This window comes from Archocentrus centrarchus, chromosome 18, assembly GCF_007364275.1.
Source record: "Archocentrus centrarchus isolate MPI-CPG fArcCen1 chromosome 18, fArcCen1, whole genome shotgun sequence".
Taxonomy (NCBI): Eukaryota; Metazoa; Chordata; class Actinopteri; order Cichliformes; family Cichlidae; genus Archocentrus; species Archocentrus centrarchus.
In genome coordinates this window covers 22,735,321-22,758,914 of record NC_044363.1, presented here as the reverse complement: position 1 = coordinate 22,758,914, position 23,594 = coordinate 22,735,321, and the positions used below count along the sequence as shown (strand labels likewise).

The 23,594-nt window shown below is 41.7% G+C and overlaps 1 protein-coding gene across 1 annotated transcript; it reads left to right on the top strand.

The window, feature by feature from the left end:
* Positions 1-17,397: 17,397 nt before the first annotated feature.
* Positions 17,398-22,778, top strand: LOC115797471 (cornifelin homolog B-like). The gene is made up of 4 exons (XM_030754052.1): positions 17,398-17,492; positions 20,537-20,647; positions 20,946-21,091; positions 22,614-22,778. The coding sequence occupies exons 2-4, from the start codon at positions 20,539-20,541 to the stop codon at positions 22,746-22,748; spliced, it is 390 nt and encodes a 129-aa protein (XP_030609912.1). The 5' UTR covers positions 17,398-17,492; positions 20,537-20,538; the 3' UTR covers positions 22,749-22,778.
* The last annotated feature ends 816 nt before the right edge of the window (positions 22,779-23,594 follow it).

The window sequence follows — 23,594 nt, the reverse complement described above, 5'->3', positions numbered from 1 at the left end:
TTAGTATTTTCATACCTAATCAGGTGCAAGATTCAAGGCGCAAAAGTGACTATTGTGTAATGAAAACTTGACAAAAGATACAGTTTAAAGAAATATAGTCAACAACCAACTGTTCACAAGACATGCTAAATTTGTGTAATATTAAGGACACACATGAGCATAACCAGGGAGAAACAAAGAAAAACATGAACTCCCAAACTCAATAAATTCTACAATAAACTCCACAATAAACTTCAGCATCAGTGCAGCAGATTAATAACGCCTACATGTGGTGTTAAACAAAAACAAACTCTTTGAAGGAGTCAAAGCTCAAATCCAGCTGCATCCTGATGTTCTCACCACCTGAAGCTGCTTCTGTTTTGGAGCTAGCTTGGTTAGATGCTCGCTAATTAAACCTGCAGGGTCTTTGCGGCCTCTGTACACAACCTACAGAAGTTGCCGACCTCATGTCCGCATTTATGCTTGTGTAGCTGGATTGTGTGTGTTAATTACCTTGTGGTCGTGTGCAGGTGTTTGTACTCAAAGAACCTCCATACGGGACTCGGCAGACCGCAGCCATTACTTTGCGGACCAGCGCGGTGAGCGCACACACATGCGCACTCACACAGTTGTCCTGTGGCGCTCCCAGCTTAAACTCGGAGAGCGGAAACAATGATTTCATATCAATCCACAAGGCTTAAAAAAACCCCCCAAAAAACAAGTAAATGAAAGTAAGTTTATCGATTATTTCAGTTAGTTTTAGTTAGTTTTGTAAACTCACAATTCAGTTTTAATTAGTTATCGTTTTTTCCTTTTAATTATAGTTTTTATTTATTTCAGTTAACGACAATGTTTTTTCAATTTCAGTTTTCGTTATTTCGTTCGTTTTCGTTAACTATAATAACCCTGTTGTGCACAAAAGTTTTTGTGGGACAAATGTGCCACAAAACGCAAAAACCTGTGCAGAAAACACAGATTTTTGTGCACAAAAGTTTTTGTGGGACAAATGTGCCACAAAACGCAAAAAACTGTGCAGAAAACACAGGTTTTTGTGCACAAAAGTTTTTGTGGGACAAATGTGCCACAAAACGCGAAAAACTGTGCAGAAAACACAGGTTTTTGTGCACAAAAGTGTTTGTGCCAGAAAACACAAAAACCTGTGCAGAAAACACAGGTTTTTGTGCACAAAAGTTTTTGTGGGACAAATGTGCCACAAAACGCAAAAAACTGTGCAGAAAACACAGGTTTTTGTGGGATAAATGTGCCAGAAAATGCAAAAACCTGTGCAGAAAACACAGGTTTTTGTGCACAAAAGTTTTTGTGGGACAAATGTGCCACAAAACGCAAAAAACTGTGCAGAAAACACATGTTTTTGTGCACAAAAGTGTTTGTGCCACAAAACGCAAAAACCTGTGCAGAAAACACAGGTTATTGTGCACAAAAGTGTTTGTGCCACAAAACGCAAAAACCTGTGCAGAAAACACAGGTTTTTGTGCACAAAAGTTTTTGTGGGACAAATGTGCCACAAAACGCAAAAAACTGTGCAGAAAACACAGGTTTTTGTGCACAAAAGCTCAGAAAGACGAAGATCAGGAAGGCAGCGGGTCCAGATGGAATCAGCCCCAGACTGCTCAGGGATTGTGCAGACCAGCTCTGTCAGGTGGTCCTGCATATCTTCAACCTGAGCCTGAATCTGGAGAGGGTTCCTGAACTGTGGAAGACTTCCTGCATAGTTCCAGTGCCAAAGATCGCACAGCCCAGGGAGTCCAACCACTACAGACCTGTGGCCCTGAATTCTCACCTGATGAAGACCATGGAGAGGCTCATCCTTCATCACCTCCGCCCACTGGTGAGCTCAGCGCTGGACCCCCTGCAGTTCGCCTACCAGCCCGGCATTGGGGTGGACGATGCCATCATCTACCTGCTGCACAGATGCCTCTCTCACCTAGAGCAGGCAGGAAACACTGTGAGGGTCATGTTCTTTGACTTCTCCAGTGCTTTCAACACCATCCAGCCTGCACTACTGAGAGGGAAGATGGAGGGAGCCGGAGTAGACAGTCAGCTGACGGCATGGACCATCGACTACCTCACCAACAGACCACAGTATGTGAGGTGCCATGACTGTATGTCTGATGTGGTAGTCTGCATCACGGGGGCGCCACAGGGCACGGTCCTCTCACCCTTTCTGTTCAGTCTGTACACCTCAGACTTCAGGTACAACTCGGACCACTGCCACCTACAGAAGTTCTCAGATGATACGGCCATCATTGGATGTGTATCAGATGGGAACGACCAGGAATACAGGGGTGTCATCAGTGACTTTGTCGGCTGGTGTGAGAACAACGCACTCCAAATCAATGCCAGCAAGACGAAGGAGATGATCATAGACTTCAGGAGGAAGCCACCCCCTACAGCACCGGTGAACATCCAGGGAAAGCATATTGAGACAGTGGTCTCCTACAAATACCTGGGTGTTCATCTCAATAACAAGTTGGACTGGACTACAAACACAGATGTCCTGTATAAGAAGGGCCAGAGTCGACTCCACCTGCTGAGGAGACTGAGGTCCTTTGGTGTCTGCAGGACTCTGTTAAAGACCTTTTATGACTCAGTGGTAGCATCTGCCCTTTTCTATGCAGTGGCCTGCTGGGGGGGTGGATGCACCGAAAGGGACAGGAGCAGGATCGACAAACTGGTGCGGAGGTCTAGCTCTGTGTTGGGATGTCCTCTGGAGTCTGTGATGGTGATGGGTGAGAGGAGGATGTTAGCAAAGCTGACATCCATCATGGACAACCCCCATCACCCTCTGCATGAGACCGTGGGTGAGCTGAGCAGCTCCTTCAGTCAGAGACTGAAACATCCTCGCTGCAGGAAGGAGCGCTTTCGCAGGTCATTCATCCCAACAGCAGTTAGACTGTACAACACTTCATAATGTCTTGAGTCACTTGGACACTTTACCTCCTCTGCCATCACTTTATCCTTACAGTCCAGATACATTTTATTTATTACACTCACCCATATAATGCATACCGTGTATGCTGTGTACCTTACCGGCTACAAATGTATATAATATTTTGATATCTGTATATAGTGTTTTGATGTGTGTGTATATGTGTGTATATGTACATGTGTGTACTGACTATATATTTTCTGTATATAGTGCTTATGTATATGTGTATAGTGTTTTTCTATTTTATTTTATTCTATTCTATTTTTAGTTTTCTGTACTGAGCTGCTGTAATGCGCAAATTTCCCCATCGTGGGATCATTAAAGTTTTATCTTATCTTATCTTATCTTAAAACGCAAAAACCTGTGCAGAAAACACAGGTTTTTGTGCACAAAAGTTTTTGTGGGACAAATGTGGCACAAACACTTTTGTGCACAAAAACCTGTGCACAAAAACCTGTGCAGAAGGTACAGGTTTTTGTGCACAAAAGTGTTTGTGGGACAAATGTGCCACAAAACGCAAAAACCTGTGCAGAAAACACAGGTTTTTGTGCACAAACGTTTTTGTGGCACAAATGTGGCACAAACACTTTTGTGCACAAAAACCTGTGCACAAAAACCTGTGCAGAAGGTACAGGTTTTTGTGCACAAAAGTGTTTGTGGGACAAATGTGCCACAAAACGCAAAAACCTGTGCAGAAAACACAGGTTTTTGTTCACAAAAGTTTTTGTGGGACAAATGTGCCACAAAACGCAAAAAACTGTGCAGAAAACACAGGTTTTTGTGCACAAAAGTTTTTGTGGGACAAATGTGCCACAAAACGCAAAAACCTGTGCAGAAAACAGGTTTTTGTGGGATAAATGTGCCACAAAACACAAAAACCTGTGCAGAAAACACAGGTTTATGTGCACAAAAGTGTTTGTGCCACATTTGTGCCACAAAACACAAAAACCTGTGTTTTCTGCACAGGTTTTTGTGTTTGTGCCACATTTGTGCCACAAAAACACAAAAACCTGTGCAGAAAACACAGGTTTATGTGCACAAAAGTGTTTGTGCCACATTTGTGCCACAAAACACAAAAACCCCACCCTGCCTCCCTGCAGGGCATTGCCTTCTGCCTGCCTGCCCTGAAGGTTTATATACAAGCCAGTCAATTCACAGTGTGTGACAGTCATCCATGCTGCTCAAAGGTAAGTCGATACTATATTCACATATGATAAATTTTAAAAATACTGATGTGATGCTACCAGCTCCAGGCTTAAAACTAGACAAGGAGAGGAATCGTTCCACCTCCTGTTGGACTTTGTTTTCTTAGATGACCATTTGTTTGATTTGAGTCAGGAATTTGATTTCTACTGTGTGGAGTTAAGTTATAGTTTTATAAAAAGGCTCATCAAGGCCAAATTGTAGTCCTCTCTGGTGGTCTCCTATGTGTCCATCTCTGGTGATTTTACTAAAACACTTCTTGTTGTTTCTTGTTTCTGGTCTTTGTACTGACATCACATCAAAAAGAAATTTGCACATTTTCATCAGCTTGAAATATTCTCATTTTTTCTGATATTATTTTAGAAGAAAAATGTAACTTTATATTTTATTTACTGTACTGAGGAAAAAGTTGCTGTATTCTGGTCAGGTTTTGGGGTATATAACATTACATATTAAGTTAACCGTCTTGGCAGTAAAATATTTTTGTCCAAGAATTCATTTCATATATGAGAGATCTTGGAGATGAGGACAAACTTGGTTGGGTTTGGTTCGAGTATCTCGAAAACTTTGTCACTAGGCTGGTGTTACGGGCCCCAGATTGTGACTGGGGTAAACAGGAAGTCCACCCAAAAAAGAGCAACCTGACTGGAAACGACTCCCACAACAAAGTTTCCACTTTGTTCTTAACAGCTCTGTACTGATAGGTTCAGATCATTTTAATAACTCAGAGAACAAACACACAACTCTTTTGAACTTGCGCAAGGAGGAGAGATCCGTTCCTTGAACTCAGCTCGCGGCTGAGCGGAAGTTATCTGTCCTGAAGGACCGCTTCCTGCGCAGCGCTTTTATTCGGACTTTCACAATAAGATCACGTGGGTTACACCAAACGCAGTTTACAGCATGTAATAAACAACATTCTTGGCTTTTTCCTTACCATATATGGTCGTAAGCATACTGTGACATGTGCGCATGTAACATGGCGTATACGAGACACGTATCCTATATGTGTTCTCTGCAGGCTTGAAACAGCCTGCAGGTAACTACAACTTCCTTTGTAAGAAATGTCACCACGTGTTCCCATTTCAAACATAAAAACAACAGTATCATATGTACATAAAACAACTTATAGAAAATATACAAACAGAAGATATGATAATTTATAATAAACAGAATGGAATTTATACCATAACTCCAACAGTACCCTTAAAACTCAGGAAAGCACTTGACAACAACACATTAAAATGTCTAGTGCAAAACAGTCTATCTAAACAGTCAGTGAATAACAAAGTAACCAAAAAATATTGGTGACACATTTTTAGGTACACCACACTAGTTCTCCATACTTCAATAACTAGAAGACACACCACAATTCTTTGCTGATACAAGGATCACAGTACAATACATACAGCAGCACACAGCAACTCTCGCAGTGCATCCATCCATTCACCATTGTGAAATTACATAATAAAAATACCCTTAAAGCCAGTTCATTAGGTACACCTTGGTAATACCAGGTAGGACTCTGTTCGTGGCACAGACTCAAAAAGCTGCTGGAAACATTCCTCAGAGATTTTGGTCCACATTGACATGATTGCATCACACAGTTGCTGCACATTTGTCAGCTGCACATCCATCTGTGACTTTGGAGGACATTTGTGTACAGTGGACATATTGCCATGTTCAAGAAACCAGTCTGAGATGATCTGAGCCGTTTCGAGTACCTTTCCTCTGGAAATCATATGATGAAGACACAACCTGCTACAGAGGCTGCATAAATATATGTTATTTATTCCTCAGGCACCAGGAGAGGACACAGATCAAACTGCTGAAAACACTCACTGTGGTGGAGGTTCAACAACCTGGCAAAGGTGATGCTGCCTTCAAGGCAACTTAATGGATTTCTTAGATCATTTCAAGTTGGCAGGACTGGGAGTTATCACTTTGTTTTTTGTAGCAACCAAATGCACGAGACATGCAACTCAGAGTTAGAGATTTTTGTACAAAATCATTAAAAAGGTATTTATTTAATGCCAGGATGATATTTTTAAAATGAGCATTAATGCAGTTGCTGTATTTTCTCTAAATGTTTGTAGAGTGAATCTCTAATTAAAGCTGCTATGAAGATTTGATTTTATAGACACAGAGCTCATAAGTCTCAGCAGACAAACAACTCACAGAAAAACAGTGTTGAGATGCAAAAGTACTTTTCCTTTAGAAGTCATACAGGGAACAAAGACATCATGTTATTGGGACTGTATTAAACATGTGCAACGTATTATTCACAGAATAACCGAATGTCTCCACCTGCTGCTGACAACGGTATGACAACGATGCGTCGTCTAAACATATGGATGAATCAAATCGCAATCCATCCATTTTAAATTGAAATGAATGTGTGAACATGTGTTAAATCTATTCTCAGAATCAGGATTTTAAATAAGCTAACATCTAAGTGTACAAAAAGGTAAATATGTGTCAGGCAGGAATTAATCAGCAGTTAAAGTCAGAACAGTCAGATTTCCTGCTGGTGACACTCTGAATAAACAAAGTACAATCAGAGCTGGACTGGAGTCAGCAGAACCAACTAAGAATCTCACTGAAGAAGGAAAACACAGCGAGGGGAGAGCGCACAGCACAGAGGAGTGTGGTGTCTGATCTACTGTGACTTAAACTGCTGTGTTAAACTGCATCTATGTATGGGTTTCTACTTTAGGATGAAGGCCTCAAGTTCAGGCCTGCTTTGACCTTGTCCAAAAAAGGACTGCTCAGAATGATCATATAGTTTCCATCAGTAAATGGTATGAGAGAGTGTAACCCCTTGTTGCTCTTTCTCTAGAAAGGGAATGACCTTACAGACATGTAGGAAACAAGCTATACCTGGTTCTCCATAAAATACTATATGTGGTACAATGTCAAAGGTCAAGAATGTGGGTGCTGGCTATATAACTCTTGCCAGTCCCTTTGTCTCATGAGTTAGGGCGATTGGAATTCCCTCTCCCAGACAGCTAGATGAGAAGAAGCGTCTGTTTTGACAATGTCTGTTTTTGCAATAAACTCTGTATATGCATTAAGACTTTGTCAGAGAGGATTTTTTCTCCAAGAACACATCCACTCAAGACACAGCAGGAGCAACTGACAAGACAGCAAAGAACAGACGAGGACTCAGACAATAAATACACACATGAGGAAATCAGGGAGCTAAAGCACAGCAGGGGGCACAGGTGTAACTAATCACTGAGATGACACAAGGGAAGTAAACATGAATATTAGAAATTAGAATTAGAAACACGGTGTCTAACCAGATACTCTGGATGGCATCACTTTGGCCTCCAGTTACACTGTGAGAAATCTTGGAGTCATTTTTGACCAGGATATGTCCTTCAATGCACATATTAAACAAATATGTAGGACCGCTTTTTTGCATTTGCGCAATATTTCTAAAATTAGAAACATCCTTACTCAGAGTGATGCTGAAAAGCTAATTCATGCATTTATTACTTCTAGGCTGGATTATTGTAATTCATTATAATCAGGCTGTCCTAAAAGCGCCCTGAAAAGCCTCCAGCTGATCCAAAATGCTGCAGCTAGAGTACTGACAGGGACTAGAAAGAGAGAGCAGATTTCTCCCATATTGGCTTCTCTTCATTGGCTCCCTGTTAAATCTAGAATAGAATTTTAAAAACTTCTCCTCACATACAAGGTCTTGAATAATCAGGCACCATCTTATCTTAAAGACCTCATAGTCTCATATCACCCCAACAGAGCACTTCGCTCTCAGACTGCTGGCTTACTTGTGGTTCCTCGGATACTTAAGAGTAGAATGGGAGGCAGAGCCTTCAGCTTTCAGGCCCCTCTTCTGTGGAACCAGCTCCCAGCTTGGATTCGGGAGACAGACACCCTCTCTATTTTTAAGATTAGGCTTAAAACTTTCCTTTATGATAAAGCTTATAGTTAGGGCTGGATCAGGTGACCCTGAACCATCCCTTAGTTATGCTGCTATAGGCCTAGTCTGCTGGGGGGTTCATATAATGCACTGTTTCTTCTCATTCACCTTATTTACTTTGTTTATACTCCACTCTGCATTTAATCATTAATTGATATTAATCTCTTGCACAGCATGTCTTTTCTCTCCTCTCAGCCCAACCTTTCGTGGCAGATGACTGCCCCTCCCTGAGCCTGGTTCTGCTGGAGGTTTCTTCCTGTTAAAAGGGAGTTTTTCCTTCCTACTGTCACCAAGTGCTGCTCATAGGGGGTCGTTTTGACTGTTGTGGTTTTCTGTGTATTATTGTAGGGTCTTTACCCACAATACAAAGCGCCTTGAGGCGACTGTTTGTTGTGATTTGGCGCTATATAAATAAAATTGAATTGAATTGAATTGAATTGAATACAAAACACAAGAGTTTCCAAATCAAAGCTGTGAAAGCGTCATGATCATCATGAGGTATGAATGGGTATCTATGAAGGTCAGCTTTCTCTCCTCAACAATGTCCACAGTCCTGTCTGTAACTTCCTTTGCTCGTGTAATGCTCCTCTGAGCATCACTGACAGTTGGATTAGGTGAGGAGCACATTTGGGAGTTGGTGAAACAGCCGTCACATCTTCATTTCCAAGAGCTGCTGTAACTTCTACTCCTACAGCTTTGTTACCAGTATCATCTGACATATTACAAAGCTCCAGTCAGTTTGCTCATTTATCAGCATTTTTGAAGGCACTTTGTTGAGATGTTTTGTATAGGAGTTTAGATTGTGATGTGTTCTTGCAGCTGATCTGGCAACAAATAATTTGAAAGTCATTTGAACATGATAAGGCACAAAAGGTTCTGAGATACTGAATAAGGTTCCTGACTTCTCCTCCAATTGTACGCTCACACTTCAGACTCACATACATGGTTTACTTATGACACAGCCTGGAGTTTGGAGCTGAGCTCAATAACTTTGGATCTTTTCTTACCAGAAATTGAGATCTCATAAATGTGCTCCAGAAAAGAGAAGAGAGACTGCAGCTGGATCGGGTGAAAAAGGCTGCAAACCCCCCACATCAGCCCTTCATCTCCAAGTGGAAGAGCAATCTTCTCACTTCCTGCGATGATCACATACTGTTGGGTAGTTCCAGGGAGTTTGAGGCAAATGATGAAAGGTTGGTGGGTCTTTGAATCAGGATTTTCAAGCAGAGAAGAGATGCTAGTTCCACTCTAACACAAAATGTTTGAAATGCTGCATTCCCAAAAGAGCAAATGTAGACTACTAAAACCCCAAACCAGGATGAATAAAATGATGCAATCAAAAAGCCAAAAACAGACTAAAACAAAAACAACATACTGGTACAGACTCCAGGAGGCAGGAGATGGCTGATTTCACATTGCAGCGACTCCGTCCTGAAGCAGCTGGCAGAAAATGTCATGTTTCCCAGTCCTCCTGTGCCGACTCGCCCTTTCTCTCTCTCTATGTGTGTGTTTGTGTATCTGCTCTCTCTGCAGAGGTGGAGTCCTGGTGGTAGCTCTGCCTCACTGTGACTCACCATTCCTAATTTCCCACCTTGGTGTAAAGAAGATCTGCTCCATAAAAAGTTGGTGTTTCAGCTCAGTTGAAGCCAGATTGTCGAACTGCTCGTGGTAACAAGCTCGGCTCAACAAATGCTCTTTAACTGCTCAGCGTTAGTGATGGTGTGACGAGGCCCCGTCATTGTGTCGTATCTTTACAGCCAACTGCTTCACTAAAAGCAGAGTTTTGACACCTGCTGGATATTTAATGAGCAGCATTCCTGCCGTGGTGGATTATTTATTTATTTATTTTTGCATAATTATGCAATCATTATGTCAGAATCTCCATTTGAGGTATTGCAAAGTCAAATGCAATAAGTCTGTCCTGATCATGATATAATAAATACGAATAGATCAGTTGTGTTATACCAAAGTATTGTGTATAGACAGTATGTGGTGTGTGTTAAACAGTTACAGGAAGTGCTTGGGTGGGGTCCTTTATTGATTGTTATTCATTAATAAAACCTTTTTGACAGTGTTGGGGATCAGGTGATTCCTTCTTTTTAGTATAACTTCCACAGCCTTAGAAAACACTCTCTTACAGAGGACTGAAGGTGAGGACACCTCCCTTCACTATCTGCCCATTTGCTCCCTGCTTCTTCCTGCTCTGGTACCATCTCTCTGTCCTCTCCCTCCATCCTCCTCTCTCCTTTGCACTGACAATCACAGACATTGTATTCAACTTGCAATTGTTATTGCTTAGTCATGTCTGTCATATGGCAGCAGAGTAGTGGCTCTGAAAGCTAAAATGAGCTAATAATCTGTTGATCTAGCCTACATATAGCTCATGTTTTTGATGCTATTTAGAGAACAAATACACATAATGTCCCGCATTAATGAAACACTTTGCTATATTTCAAGTAAAGTGTTTTAAATCTGCACCACTGACTCGTGTCATGAAATGACCTGTAATATAAATGAACAAAACACATGAATGACCAAACACGCTATTCTAAACCTTTATTGCTGACATGAAACTGAAACTGTGTCAGTGCTTTAGTCGAGAGGCTGCTATGGCTTTAGGTGTCCACCAGATGTCACCGTTGAAGCTTTGAATCAGGCAGATTCAGGAATGCCCTGGACAGGTCTTCAGGCTCTTACAGGCAGGGGCGCAGCTACATACTTTCTGAGGTGTATGCGGACACATTTTTAGCCCCCCCCCCCCCCCCCCCCCCCCCCCCCCCCCTTGGGGGAGGGGGTGGTAATGCTAATTAGCAAGCTAATACTAACCGCTAAAAGCTGCTCCCGCTTGTTAATTGAGTGAAGGGGCCTACACATGTAACCAGAAAGCACACCTAAAGCCTAATCACAGTCTTTGTGAACCTGTAGTTACATTTCTCGAGGTGCATGTCATTTTTCTTGAAGGCCTTTCACAGCTCCACTGGTGCTGAAAACTAATGTTTGACTATGGCTTTCTGAATACAGCTATCGATTACTTTCAGAATCGAGTATTGTATCGATCATTCCATCAATTAATCAAGTAATCGGATAAGAAATAATTTTTCGTACTATCAATTCATCTGCACATTTTAACTTCCATACTGCAGTTTTTCTCTATGTCACATGTGTTAGACTCAAGGTCTGCGGGCCACTTCCGGCCCACGATCTAATTTTATACGGCCAGCAAGATGATTTCATATAGCTATTATTAATAGCCCGCGGGTAAATGTGCTCCCACCACTTATACTACAAATTCCACGCACTGCAACAGCTGCCGGCAGGCCAAGAACTGTGCGCTAACCCGTTTTCCCTATTGCCGATTGATCAGGGATCAGCGGATAAAACATCGGTCAGCACTTTTTACAGTGACATTTAAGCTGCCTGACTCCCCAAAAAAATGACCCAACGAAAAGTGGAAAACAGGGATTTTCCAAACAGGTGGGAGGAAAAAGACCTGAAAGCTGACATCTGAGGTAAACCATCTGTCTCTTTTCCTCACTTGCGCCACGGGGAATAGAGCGGATTGGTGGGACAGATACAGAAAAGATGAAGAGGGAGACCTGCACAGGTGAGCTGACAGTGCATCACTGCGTCACACAGCAGGAAACGCTGCGCAGCAAAGTCCTGAAGACAGAACGCGTCATAAACACCGTAACACAGACAGGGAACTTTATAAGAGGCAACGGTTTAAATCACAGCAGTTTCAGTCTTTTCTGGAGTAAATAGTTTCTGAATTTGGTGACGCGCCTTATTACACAGGTGCGATGAGCTGCCTGAGGAAATCTGTCAGTTCATAAAAAGTGAAGGAAAAGCCTCAGCAGGGCTCCGGGATGAAAGGTGGCTGAGAGTCGGCTTTTCTCATGAAGCATCATAATGCGTCCCTGCAGCTTTGGGGACTGGACCGCTGATTACGAGTCTCCACCGCTGTGTTTGCAGCTACGCTATTTGCTGATAAACTGGACACACTGCGCAGTTTATGCAGCGTTTTTCCGACTGTGAAGTGCAGAAATTCACATTAAGTTTTTACCTGAAAAATGTGCAATTTTTCATCAGTTTGAAATATATTCATTTTTCCTGATGTGATTTTTGAAGAATAATATAATTTTATATTTTATTTAATTTGTTGAGGAAAAAGCTGCTGTATTCTGGCCATTCAAATTTATTTTACTGATTTAAATAATTATTTTTAATCCTGTTCGGCCCGCGACTCAGAGTGTGTCTTCAATTTTGGCCCGTCCTGTGATTGACAGCCCTGCTCTGTGTGAAACAAACAGCGGTGGATGGAGCAGCTACAAAGTTCTCTGTTCTTCATGTTGCTGATCAGGTGGTTGAAGAAGAACCTCCAGCTGTTTCCCAAAAAAGGTTTTAAGGTGGTTACAGGAGTAAGTGCTGCTGCTTTGGTCCGAGCGCACTGTCTCAGTAACGGCTCCGACAGACTATGTGACAGACTATCTCACAGGAACTATGTGAGAGTGCTGTTTGTAGATTACAGCTCAGCATTCAACACCATAGTTCCCTCCAGGCTGGTCTCTAAGCTGCTGGACCTGGGCCTGGGCCCATCCCTGTGCAGGTGGGTTCACAGCTTCCTGACCAGCAGACCACAGGTGGTACGAGTGGGTCACCTCACCTCATCCTCCCTCACCCTCAACACTGGATCCCCCCAAGGCTGTGTGCTCAGCCCTCTGCTGTACTCACTGTACACCCATGACTGCGAGGCCACGTCAGAGTCCAACGTCATCATCAAGTTTGCTGACGACACTGCTGTTGTGGGACTAATCTCCCACAATGAGGAGACAGCCTACAGGAGAGAGGTCTCCCGCCTGGAGAACTGGTGCCAGGAGAACCACCTCCTGCTCAACGTCAGCAAAACAAAGGAACTGATCGTGGACTTCAGCAGGAAGCAGCAGAGGGACTACCATCCACTTGTCATCAGTGGTGCTGAGGTGGAAAGAGTGGACACTTTCAAATACCTGGGAGTGACCATCTCACAGGACCTGTCCTGGACTCATCACATAAACATCACTGTGAAGAAGGCCAGACAGCGTCTCTACCTCCTCAGGCGGCTGAGAGACTTCAAGCTCCCACTCAAGGTGCTCAGGAACTTTTACACCTGCACCATCGAGAGCATCATGCGTGGGAGCATCACCACCTAGATGGGAAACTGCACCAAGCAGGACTTCATGGCCCTAAAAAGGGTGGTTCATTCAGCTGAACGGACCATCAGAACCACCCTCCCCAACCTGCAGGACATTTACACCAAGCAGTGCAGGCTGAGGGCCATGAAGATCCTAAAACAGCCCAGCCACCCCGGACACTCTCTCTTCTCCCTGCTCCCATCAGGCCGGCGTTACCGCTGCCTGAGGGCTAAGACTGAAAGGTTGAAGAAGAGTTTTTACCCACAAGCCATCCGTCTGCTCAACTCTGAGCCCTAACTGGACCATTATTGCACAATGTAAATATTATAATTTATAAAAGTGTGTATAGTGTATAGTATATAGAGTATAGTGTATAGTGTGAATTACTTTTTTTATTTTTATTCTTCCTATTTATATGTGTGTGTATGTATGGTCGCAGGTACAAAATACATTTCACTGTGCATTGTACTGTGTATAACTGGGCATGTGACAAATAAACACTATCTTAATCTTAATCTTAAGACTGCACTAAAACAGCTGCTGCAGTGTTTTTGTTGAAAAACTGGGGGCTACATGAGAGTAGAAAATTACGTTTCTGCTGTGGGCCCATTTTTAATCGCTAATCAAGGATTAAAGCATAAAAATATTCTGACGGAGACACTTGATACTGTGGGGGAGGCGGCGGGGGGGGGGGGGGGGGGGGGGGGGGGGGGGGGGGGGGCACCAAACAATCGCACAAACCAAACCACAATAGTGTGATTAAAACCAGATTGTGATTATAGTGATCGCTCTGGTGGCTCCAGCTGATGTAGGGAAAAAATAACAGCTGACATTCTCTGCACAGCCAGTAAAACCACACAGACTATGGAGGCATGGAAAAAACTTGTCAGTGATGATCATGCCTGAAATTTTCATTTGATCTTCGTTTTTCTTCTTACTTCTCCTCATTCGTGCTGGTTGTCATTTCGATTTCTCCAGCCCTGAAATCAAGTGCGCATGACCTTAGGGACATCAAATGTGCACACTGTGAACTTTCCCTGCACTGTGGTAGATTGTAAATTGCAGTGAAATAATACAGGCGCAAGTAGCGATAAAAGCAGCGATCTATCCGGTGCGGAGTCCGCGGGGCGGGCTCCTGTTTGCTAAATGCAGTGACAGCAGAGCTCCAAAAGTGAAGCGTCTCAGCCCGGCGCGGCGCCTTGCGATCAACCGCTAGCTAGAACACTACACACACACACACACACACACACACACACACACACACACACACACACACACACACACACAAAACGCACCATCCGCATCCTCTCAACATTTACTGTGTTCATGTGTGCAGATCACTTATTCATGGACTTATAAAATACAAGACTTCTATGACATAACTTACGACTGTCTTTAAATGGGACAGGAGGAGGGGAGGTGAAGGAGCGCAGCGCAGCGCCTCTGTTACTGATCATGTCATATGCACAGCTGTTAAATACAGAAAATGCAACTACAGAAATATTTTCCCACATCGTTTTGGCGCCCCCCTCGTGTGCGGCGCCCCTATGCATTGCATATAGTGCATACCCCCTTTTTGCGCCACTGCTTACAGGAACAGAGAGACAGACAACCATTCACACTGACATTCACACCTATGGATGACTTAGAATCAGCAGTTAACCTGAGCCCACTAACTGCATCAGCTTCATGATGAAGCTTTGGGAGTTAGTTCCTGAAGCTGGATTTGGAAGTTTGGGTCTTCAGACTCAGTAAGAAGTGGAGCTGAGAAAATGGAGGTGGAGACAAAAGGTCTGCTGTCTTCATTGTAGTAATTTCAAAGTTTGTAGAGTCATGACATCAAAATCAGACTCGTTAGAGTCCGGCATTGTGTACCTATAATAACTAAGAAATTGAACTATTTCAGAGTTTTTCCTTTAGTTATGAACTTGACTGCATTAGCCGAGGTATAGATCATGTATGAACACACAGAATGACATGAAGAATGGTTTTATTGCAGTGACAGTACAGTACACATGTTTGCATTATCATTAAGGTCACAGCTGATCTCCACAGTCTCAGCTGCACAGGTTTAATGTTAGACAGTGTGTAGCTGCCCTTGGATCAAGGAAATGGAGAGTCTCGACGGGTGCTTAATTCTTTATATCTGTTCCAACAACTTTGTTGTGCACCATGAAAAATTTAGATAAAATACAAAGATAAAAGGGGATCACATAACCTCAATACATTACAAAGAATTAAACTCACAAAGTACACTGCAAGAAAAGAAAATACTCAAACAAAACTCAACAATTCCAACAAAGCAAAAATATTACAAAACAGACAACATCAATAACATTGAACCCAACAGCCTAAACAAACCAAAAAAAAACAAAAAACAAAAAAAAAAAAAAAACACACTTTGTCGTAAAGTGAGCACCTCGTTCCACTATCCAAAGGGCGCCATTTAAAGTGAATCATGTCAGCTGCGGAAACTGCGCATCTCCTTGAAAGCAAACGTTGAGAACAAGAATCCTTCAAACTAGTACACAGAATAAAAAACAAATCCCAGCAGGCAAACTTACCCAAAATGTCTAATAAATAAGCAGAAGTCGGAGACAAACCCGACGCCACACCAGGGAAACAAATGCTACTCACTGAAGGCAGGTGAGGACTATAAACTTAATTTCTTCTTCAAATAGCTCTCACCTCACCCCAGCACACACACACTGCCCCTGCCCCCAACAATTCGGTGTCAGTTACAGAGTGAGTTTACTGTATGTCAGCTGTTCACATTGTAGGAACATTATGTAAAACATACAGTATATGAAAACATCTCCAGGATTCAAGATTTATTTCAATCATCGTGTCAGGATATCTGCATGCAAATGTCTAGAAATGCCACCAACAGCATTTTTATCTGCTCTCACATACTGTTGGGTAGTTCCAGGGAGTCTGAGGCAAATGATGAAAGGCTGGTGGGTCTAACACACTAACTTGTATCTTTAGCTGATATCATAGGCAGTGCCATGCTGTCATAGCTTTTTCTTTACAGCATATAAAGTACATAAATATTGCATATCGTGGATGGGCAGCAGGAAGACAGAGACTCATCTGCACTCACATCACAATGAATTTGAAGGTGACACCAAATTTAAATGCCAACAAAATCTCAAACTGTTGCAGATGGTTTGACTTAAAAAAATAAACTCTGCCAATTCTTGTGAAAGTTTATTAATCTTTGAGATTCAAGCTCCACAACCAGCAAAAAGTGCACTCCTGTCTTCAGTGCACCTGAAACAACGTGCTCAGAATGAGTCACCATGTTCGTTTCTTACTGGCAGCTCCAAAATTAACCTTAGTGAGTGAATACGACTCCAAATTTGCATGAGCACCTAATCCCTGTAATAACATGCTATGGTCAAAAGTATTGAACATTGCGCTGAGGTCTAGCAGGACAAGCACAGAGATGAGTCCACTGTCAGAGGCCATAATGCTGTTTCTGTACTGTGATTCTGAATCCTGACTGAAACTCTTAAAGAATCAATCCTCTCTCTGTTCCTGCCTTCCTCCACAGCATTCAGCAGACTCAGCTCCCTGTACTCGTTGCCTCATTTCTTTCAGGAGGACCACATCCTCTATTAAAGTGTTCCCGAATACTTTGCATTTAAAAGCAACTTTTCACATTGGCTTCATGTTCGCTGTGCACAGCAGTCAGAGTTTAACTTTGTGCAATTGAACGTCATAACTTTTATTAAACTTGTCCCAGGCGGCTATCCTCACCCTCGGGTGTGTACACACCCTTGAATGGTAATGTTAGTAATTAAATGAACTGCTGTAACATCAAAATGAATTAATAATTATGATTCCTTAATAAAATGCATCTGATTCTCAAAAGTACTATTCTACATAATGAGAATATTTAATTCAGGCACTTTAAATATTTTTCACTATATAACTTAAAACCTATTTTAAAAAGCAGATGCATGCTGTAACTTCTTCTTTGATGCGTCTGATTTCTTGACCATTGTATGTTGGAACAATATTAATATTGGCCCAGCTGTTTACAGTGCAGCTTTTACAGGGAAATGACAATGCATTTTACATTTATACGGCTGTTAGCTACAATGTTTCTCAATGTTTCACAATATTTTCAATGTTTCAGCGGTACAGTGCTACAGGGTGCTCAGCCAATTCTGATTTGTAGGTGAACGCTGAGTTTTCACACTTTTGACCTTTTTTCAAAGCTCAGAGAAGCAGAGAAAAGGTAAGACAAAAACTCTTCATAGTGATATATGATATAGAGTCAGAAATATGTGTGTGTGTGTGTGCGCGCTCACAGCCTCAACTGTTTTCAACCTGGTAGGTGCTGAGGCACATCAGAGGCTAAACCAGATCATCCAGGCACACCCTAATAACTGTAAATAATGTAAATATCAGGGTAACTGTGAAGGTTTTAATAAGTGCCCAAACTTATTTGTAGTTGTGAAACTCTAAAATTGCAATATCTCGGTTGGGTAGGTTTAAAAGCAGTATGTTGAAATGCAGTAGACTGAGTTAGGTTGTTGATGCGTGCAATGACATGAGATAAAAGACATTTTCAGTTAATGTTCCTGCGATGTTATCGAACACTAAAGTTAGAGCAGGGAGTCTAATGATCCTGCAGACGTAAACTGGGTGATTTAGTAATACATGAAAATGTTTGTGAGAGTGTTCACAGGTACATTGGTGTGCTGTCTGTGTTTCATTACATATAGACAAAGGTTTGGTTTTTTTTAAGCCTGTCATGTCTGTCAGTTTTCAGAAATGGAATCATGACCTGAATGCATTATTGTACCAAACACATTTGCTTTTACAAGAAGAGCTCTTTAAGTTCTCTCTAGGCTACTCCTGTTAAAGTTTGTCTTTTATTTATTCATTTATTTTGATCATTGGTCGCACAATATGACTGCCAGGTCTGACAGGCAGGAAGGAAAGAGTAAGAAGAAGAAAAATAAAAAGAGAGAAAAAAGAGGGAAGAAAACAAAAGAGAGGGGACAGAGCTAGATACACAGTTATGAACATATTCACATATGGTGTATAATAATCACCATATAAGTAACTACCTCCAGATATTTTTTCTTATCTTTCAGGTTTTAAGGATTATGAAGTATTGTCTTATTCTTTTAAGGCATTTTTACACATTGGAGCAATGATCATAGGAAAGGGGGAGTGAGCACTTCAGCCATGTGCTGCATGGTCACCTGCTCATCGCCTGAGCTAATCTGGTATTTGTGGTATTTTAACCTCCTGAGACCTGAGCTCCTGTTTGCGATGCATTTTTAATTTCTCCTAGATATTTGTGATTAGATGGACCTGATATGTATATAAACTAAGCTTCCTCTTTGAAAAGGAAGTTACATTTTTTATTTTTTTTTGCATGGTTGTTATATACTTTTGTGAAAAAGATGTGGACAATGGGATTATTTGTAGCATAACACAACAAAAACAACGTGACTTAACAAAGTATAGAATACTATTGAGCACAATGAAGTATAAGGTGCAGCAAAGCCAAAATGTAATGTCCCCATATGTGGACGCAGGAGGTTAAAAAGCTATTTCATCAACCTCAACCATTGGCTTCCTCAAAGCGCTGTGCTTACCTCACGGTACATGGGAACCACCGTTCATACAGTAAAGTTTAATCTTGCTTCATGTTAGTGTTCCTAAGCTTTCAGTTCAAACTGCTGGCCATGTTTTAAACCATGTCATGGTCCATGGGTTTTGTTGGGTCAGTTTTCTTTTTCTTTTCTTTTCTTTTAAGTTTCTACAAAGCATTTACTTAATTTAAGCATAACCCTCCTTCTGAGCCTGATAGCAGATCCTTCCTCCTCTTGAGAGTAGAGGAGGAAGGATCCTCCTCCTCCTACCGGCAGGAGGCCCTGGGGCAGACCGAGGACACGCTGGAGAGATTGTATCTCTCGGCTGGCCTGAGATTTCCTTGGTGTCCCCCCAAATGAACTAGAGGAAGTGTCAGGGGAGAAAGAGGTCTGGGCTTCTTTGCTTAGTCTGCTGCCCCCCGCAAACCAGCCCCGGATAAGTGGAGGAGGATGGATGGATGGATGGATGGATGGATGGATCGATGGATGGAATTTTATTTGTTACATCTCACACAAACACTTTTAATTTTACCTTAAATTAAAATGTTTAAAACAGAAAACTACGCAACACAATAAACATTTAAAAATTCAAAGTTTTAATTTGCTTCAGAGCTTTGAAATTAAATCAGCTGTTACATGCTAGGATCTGAATTACACTGCTAGCTAAGAAAATGTTTGCAGTATGGAAAAAACAGAGGATTTTGATACAGAAATCTGCAGATAGTACTATCTGCACAATTACTTCACAGAACATGGTTTGAAATGTACCTGACCAAGCACTGCTATCACCAGACTGGGCATATTTGAACAGGTCAATAACTATTCTCCCCTCTCAACCACTTATTCTCACCAAGATTCTTTGCTCTTTAGCTTTTGTGGTGATAACAGTGCAAATGTGTGGCTGTGCAGTATATGGAAATATTCTTAAATACAATGGGGTGACTATAAAACTCAGTAACAATAAAGTGTGAGTAACATGTCTTCTACATATAGATGTAAGGCTTAAAACAGCATATGCACCTCAGTGTTTGGCCTAAAGCTTTACAAGACAAAGCAACCATCAGAGAACCATCACAGATCAGTTAGCTCTCTCCTCAGGGATATAAAGAGTTAATTTATGGTATGTAAACCTAGCTTACACATGCAATTATAATCAAAGTAATGCACATGAGTAAAATTCAAAAAGATAAATGCATGAATATACAAGAAGGAGGAATATTTCCAGCAAAATTTTGGTGAATTTATGCCATGAAAAATTAAGAGAGATCTGGATTCAAAAGGGGGTCCAACCTGGTACTAGCAAGAAACCTAATAAAGTGGGGGGTGACCGTACTTGTCATAAGGATTTGTATCCTTGATACATTAAGTTATTAGGTTTACATTCATATATCTATGTGTAAATGTGATATCATTTGTTACAAGGTGAACATTTTTGTGTGTACGCTGCACACAAATCATTTGTACTCCTCACTCCAGGTCATTGTAGTGATTTACATGAACCAGGAAACATCCTGTTACACATGCAACAATGGCCACACTGTAGGCAGTAACGCTCTAGACCAGTCTGTTACCTTTCTCATATCCTAGTATTGGATCTCTCCACACACCGGAGCTACGACCACTATAACCCTCCACTCTGTGTCTGCAAGTCTGCTATTTCTGTTTCCTCCAGGCATGGCCTCCATCTACCAGCAGCCCACCCAGGTGGTGACAGTCACCAGCACTCAAAGCCCCGGGCACTGGAGCACCGGCCTCTGTGAATGCTGCTCTGATATGGGCACCTGTAAGTTAACACAGTGAACTCTATAAACAGCACGGATTTCTACATCAGCATCTCCTCAGAGTTTGTTTGCAATAAAGTAGCAGAGTCTGAACGCCAGTAAAATTCAAGAAGCTCTTTTAGTGGACTGACACCTAGTTCTGACTATCTTATGAATTCATCTGTAGAGTTCATCAGCATGTGAGTCCAGCATTAAAAACAAATGACTCCTTTCAAAATGTATGTTGCACTTTGATATATAATTATTATTAATGAAACATAGCACAATATATAACAACTCTGTATATTTTTCTCTCTTAAGGCTGCTGCGCCTATTGGTGTTTCCCCTGCATGCAGTGTGATACAGCCAGTAAACATGGATGGTGCTGCTGCATGCCGCTCCTGGACATTTGCTGTGTGGTGTCCTGCTTACTCCGCAAGTCCATCAGAGAGCGCTACAACATCCCAGTAAGCCTGGGTTAAGGATGGGGTGTGTGTGTGTGTGTGTGTGTGTGTGTGTGTGTGTGTGTGTGTGTGTGTGTGTGTGTGCTATAGATATATATAAAAGACTGCTGTGGCCTCTGTGATGTTTGAGTCTGCATTTTAAAGCTTCCGTTTTGTTTTTGGTCATCACCGTGGTTTGTTTATTGGTTTGTCAATAAATGATGTTTTACATAGAGACACACACATCTCCTGCACACACATCTTAGTGCAATTAAAGGAACACATAAAACACTAGAATTTTACAAAAAACAAAACAAAAATGTGGATCCCAGTTTGGGGGCACTGGTTTAGCTCATGAGTGAGCAGTCAAACGTATCCTCAGGACTGAAATACAGCAGCCAGGATTTGAGTCTGATGCAGGACTCTGTGCGGCATGTTTTCTTGTAGATTTGCTCCATTTCAATGAAAAAAGCTCTTTGAGAAAACTCTTCTCCCCACAGATGTATCCATCAGTACTTGACAAAAACAAAACAAAACAAACAAACAAACCAAAAATCCTGATTAAATTGCAACAAAAAAAAAAAAGTTTGGGTAAAGATCAGAGATACCAGACTTTGTTCTAGAATAAAATCTAATAAATAATTTAATAAAAGGCCAAAAAAAAAAAAAATTCTGCTGCAGCTGAAACATAAAGTACAGATATGGTTGAGAGGTTCAGCTCAGTGACCACTAGAGGAAGTGCAGTTTTGAAACTTCTGTGTTGGCTTCATTTTTTAGCCCTGCAGGTTGCTGCTCGGGTTGGGGCATTTTCAGATAACTGATGCGGATAGACGCCCAAAGGCCCCAAGACTGCCTTATTAGTGAATGCATATTTTTGTATTTGCGTTCAATACATAATTTCTAATATACAATTCCTGCGATCCATATAAAAGGCTCTACAATTTTTTGAAGGTCTTTCTGTGAGCAGATCCCAGCCTCAGTTTTCAGTTGCCTTGTTATTAGCTCATTAGTTGCACTGATATCAAGTTATCATATCAGGCACTGCTATTAAAAAAGTGGCAGTGCCTGATATCAGCCTTGAATCCAGCTGTAGCAGGTAGCTGTTTCTCACAGAAGAAGAAATGTTTGGCTCACATTCACCAAGTGGACTCTGAGATTACTGTGAATCAGGCTCCATCCAGCTGTTGCATTTACAGCTTGTATCCACTGTCTCACAGTGATGAAAAGGAAACATCTCTAAACATCCTGCTGCAGTCATTCGTTTACTTCTGTAGTGCATTTAGTAATGTGGTGATATGAAATTTTAATTCAGCACATTCAGTAAATCACAGGAAAAACCTCCTGTGGGTATAATTGTGTTGATTCCAGAGTAATTAAGAATCTGTGTGAGCAGTCTTAAACCAACACTTACAGGCTCTCTGCATTTTGATGCCAGTGATGTTGCTGATACTGTAGTATTCCCCACATTTTAAACTGTTACAGCTACAAACTGAACAACAGTAACTCCCGCTGCCTGATCCTCTTTCTCTTCTTCTCCATCCTGCAGGGCTCGTGCTGTGATGACTGCTGTAAACTATGTTGGTGTTACCCGTGTGTCTGGTGCCAGATGCATCGTGAGCTGAAGATCAGAGAAACCCAGCAGCCTGTCACCTCGTCGGTGGTCACTGCACAGGCTCCGTGAACAGGATGTAATTGTTCTGGCTGTGGGAATATGTCACTCTTACAACTGGGTTGCTGTTGTTGTTGAGGGTATTAGAGCATTGTTGGCAGGTCATTTAATAAATTCCTCTATTTCGTATAGTCATCACTTTTATTGCAATTTTCTTCTTCTACAGAGTTAAGTTTAACCCGTGTTCAAATAAAAGCTATTCAAATGCACTTACTGTGATGCATTATTTTGATTGATTACTGAAATGGAATATATATATATATATATTCAAAATGGATGCAAATGAAGTATTTATATAATTGTGAAAGTGATTGTGTGGTTGGTGTTTGGTGGTGGTTGGAGGGGCCGTAGGCGCGAAATTGCAGCTACGCTTAAGTCAGACTGCCCCAGAGCAGCTGTGGCTACATTAGTAGCTCATCACCACCAAGGTTAAGGAGCTGTTAAATTAGCTTCTTGGTGGTGTGACATGACATCGATTTGCTGTTGTAACAACAGTCCTTACACACAGAGTGAGTCTGTAGATGTGACACAGTTTCACTTTAAACCTCAAACTGTTGCAGGAAATATCTGAGAGCATGTGTGGTAAATGCTCCTTATCACACCAAACTCAGAGAACATAAGGAGAAATATATATTGCATATCGACAATCAACTATTAAAAGTTAAACACAAGCTACACATGATCAGGAAGCAAAGAATGAGAGGCTGTGCTTACACGCGTGTTGGGCTGCACAAAAGAGCTCGTCAGTCATTTATGGTTAGGAGGCAGGATACTGCAACTCTGCCCTCTAATGATTGTTTCATGGTACTAGTATTTTTGTTTTTGTGTTATGTTTCTAAAAGTTAAAACTTGTGCCTC

Coding starts and splice junctions, on each gene's coding strand:
- LOC115797471 (XM_030754052.1), top strand. CDS start 20,539: ATGGCCTCCATCTACCAGCAGCCCACCCAGGTGGTGACAGTCACCAGC. Junction 20,648..20,945: donor CTGCTCTGATATGGGCACCT/GTAAGTTAACAC, acceptor TTCTCTCTTAAG/GCTGCTGCGCCTATTGGTGT. Junction 21,092..22,613: donor GAGAGCGCTACAACATCCCA/GTAAGCCTGGGT, acceptor TCCATCCTGCAG/GGCTCGTGCTGTGATGACTG.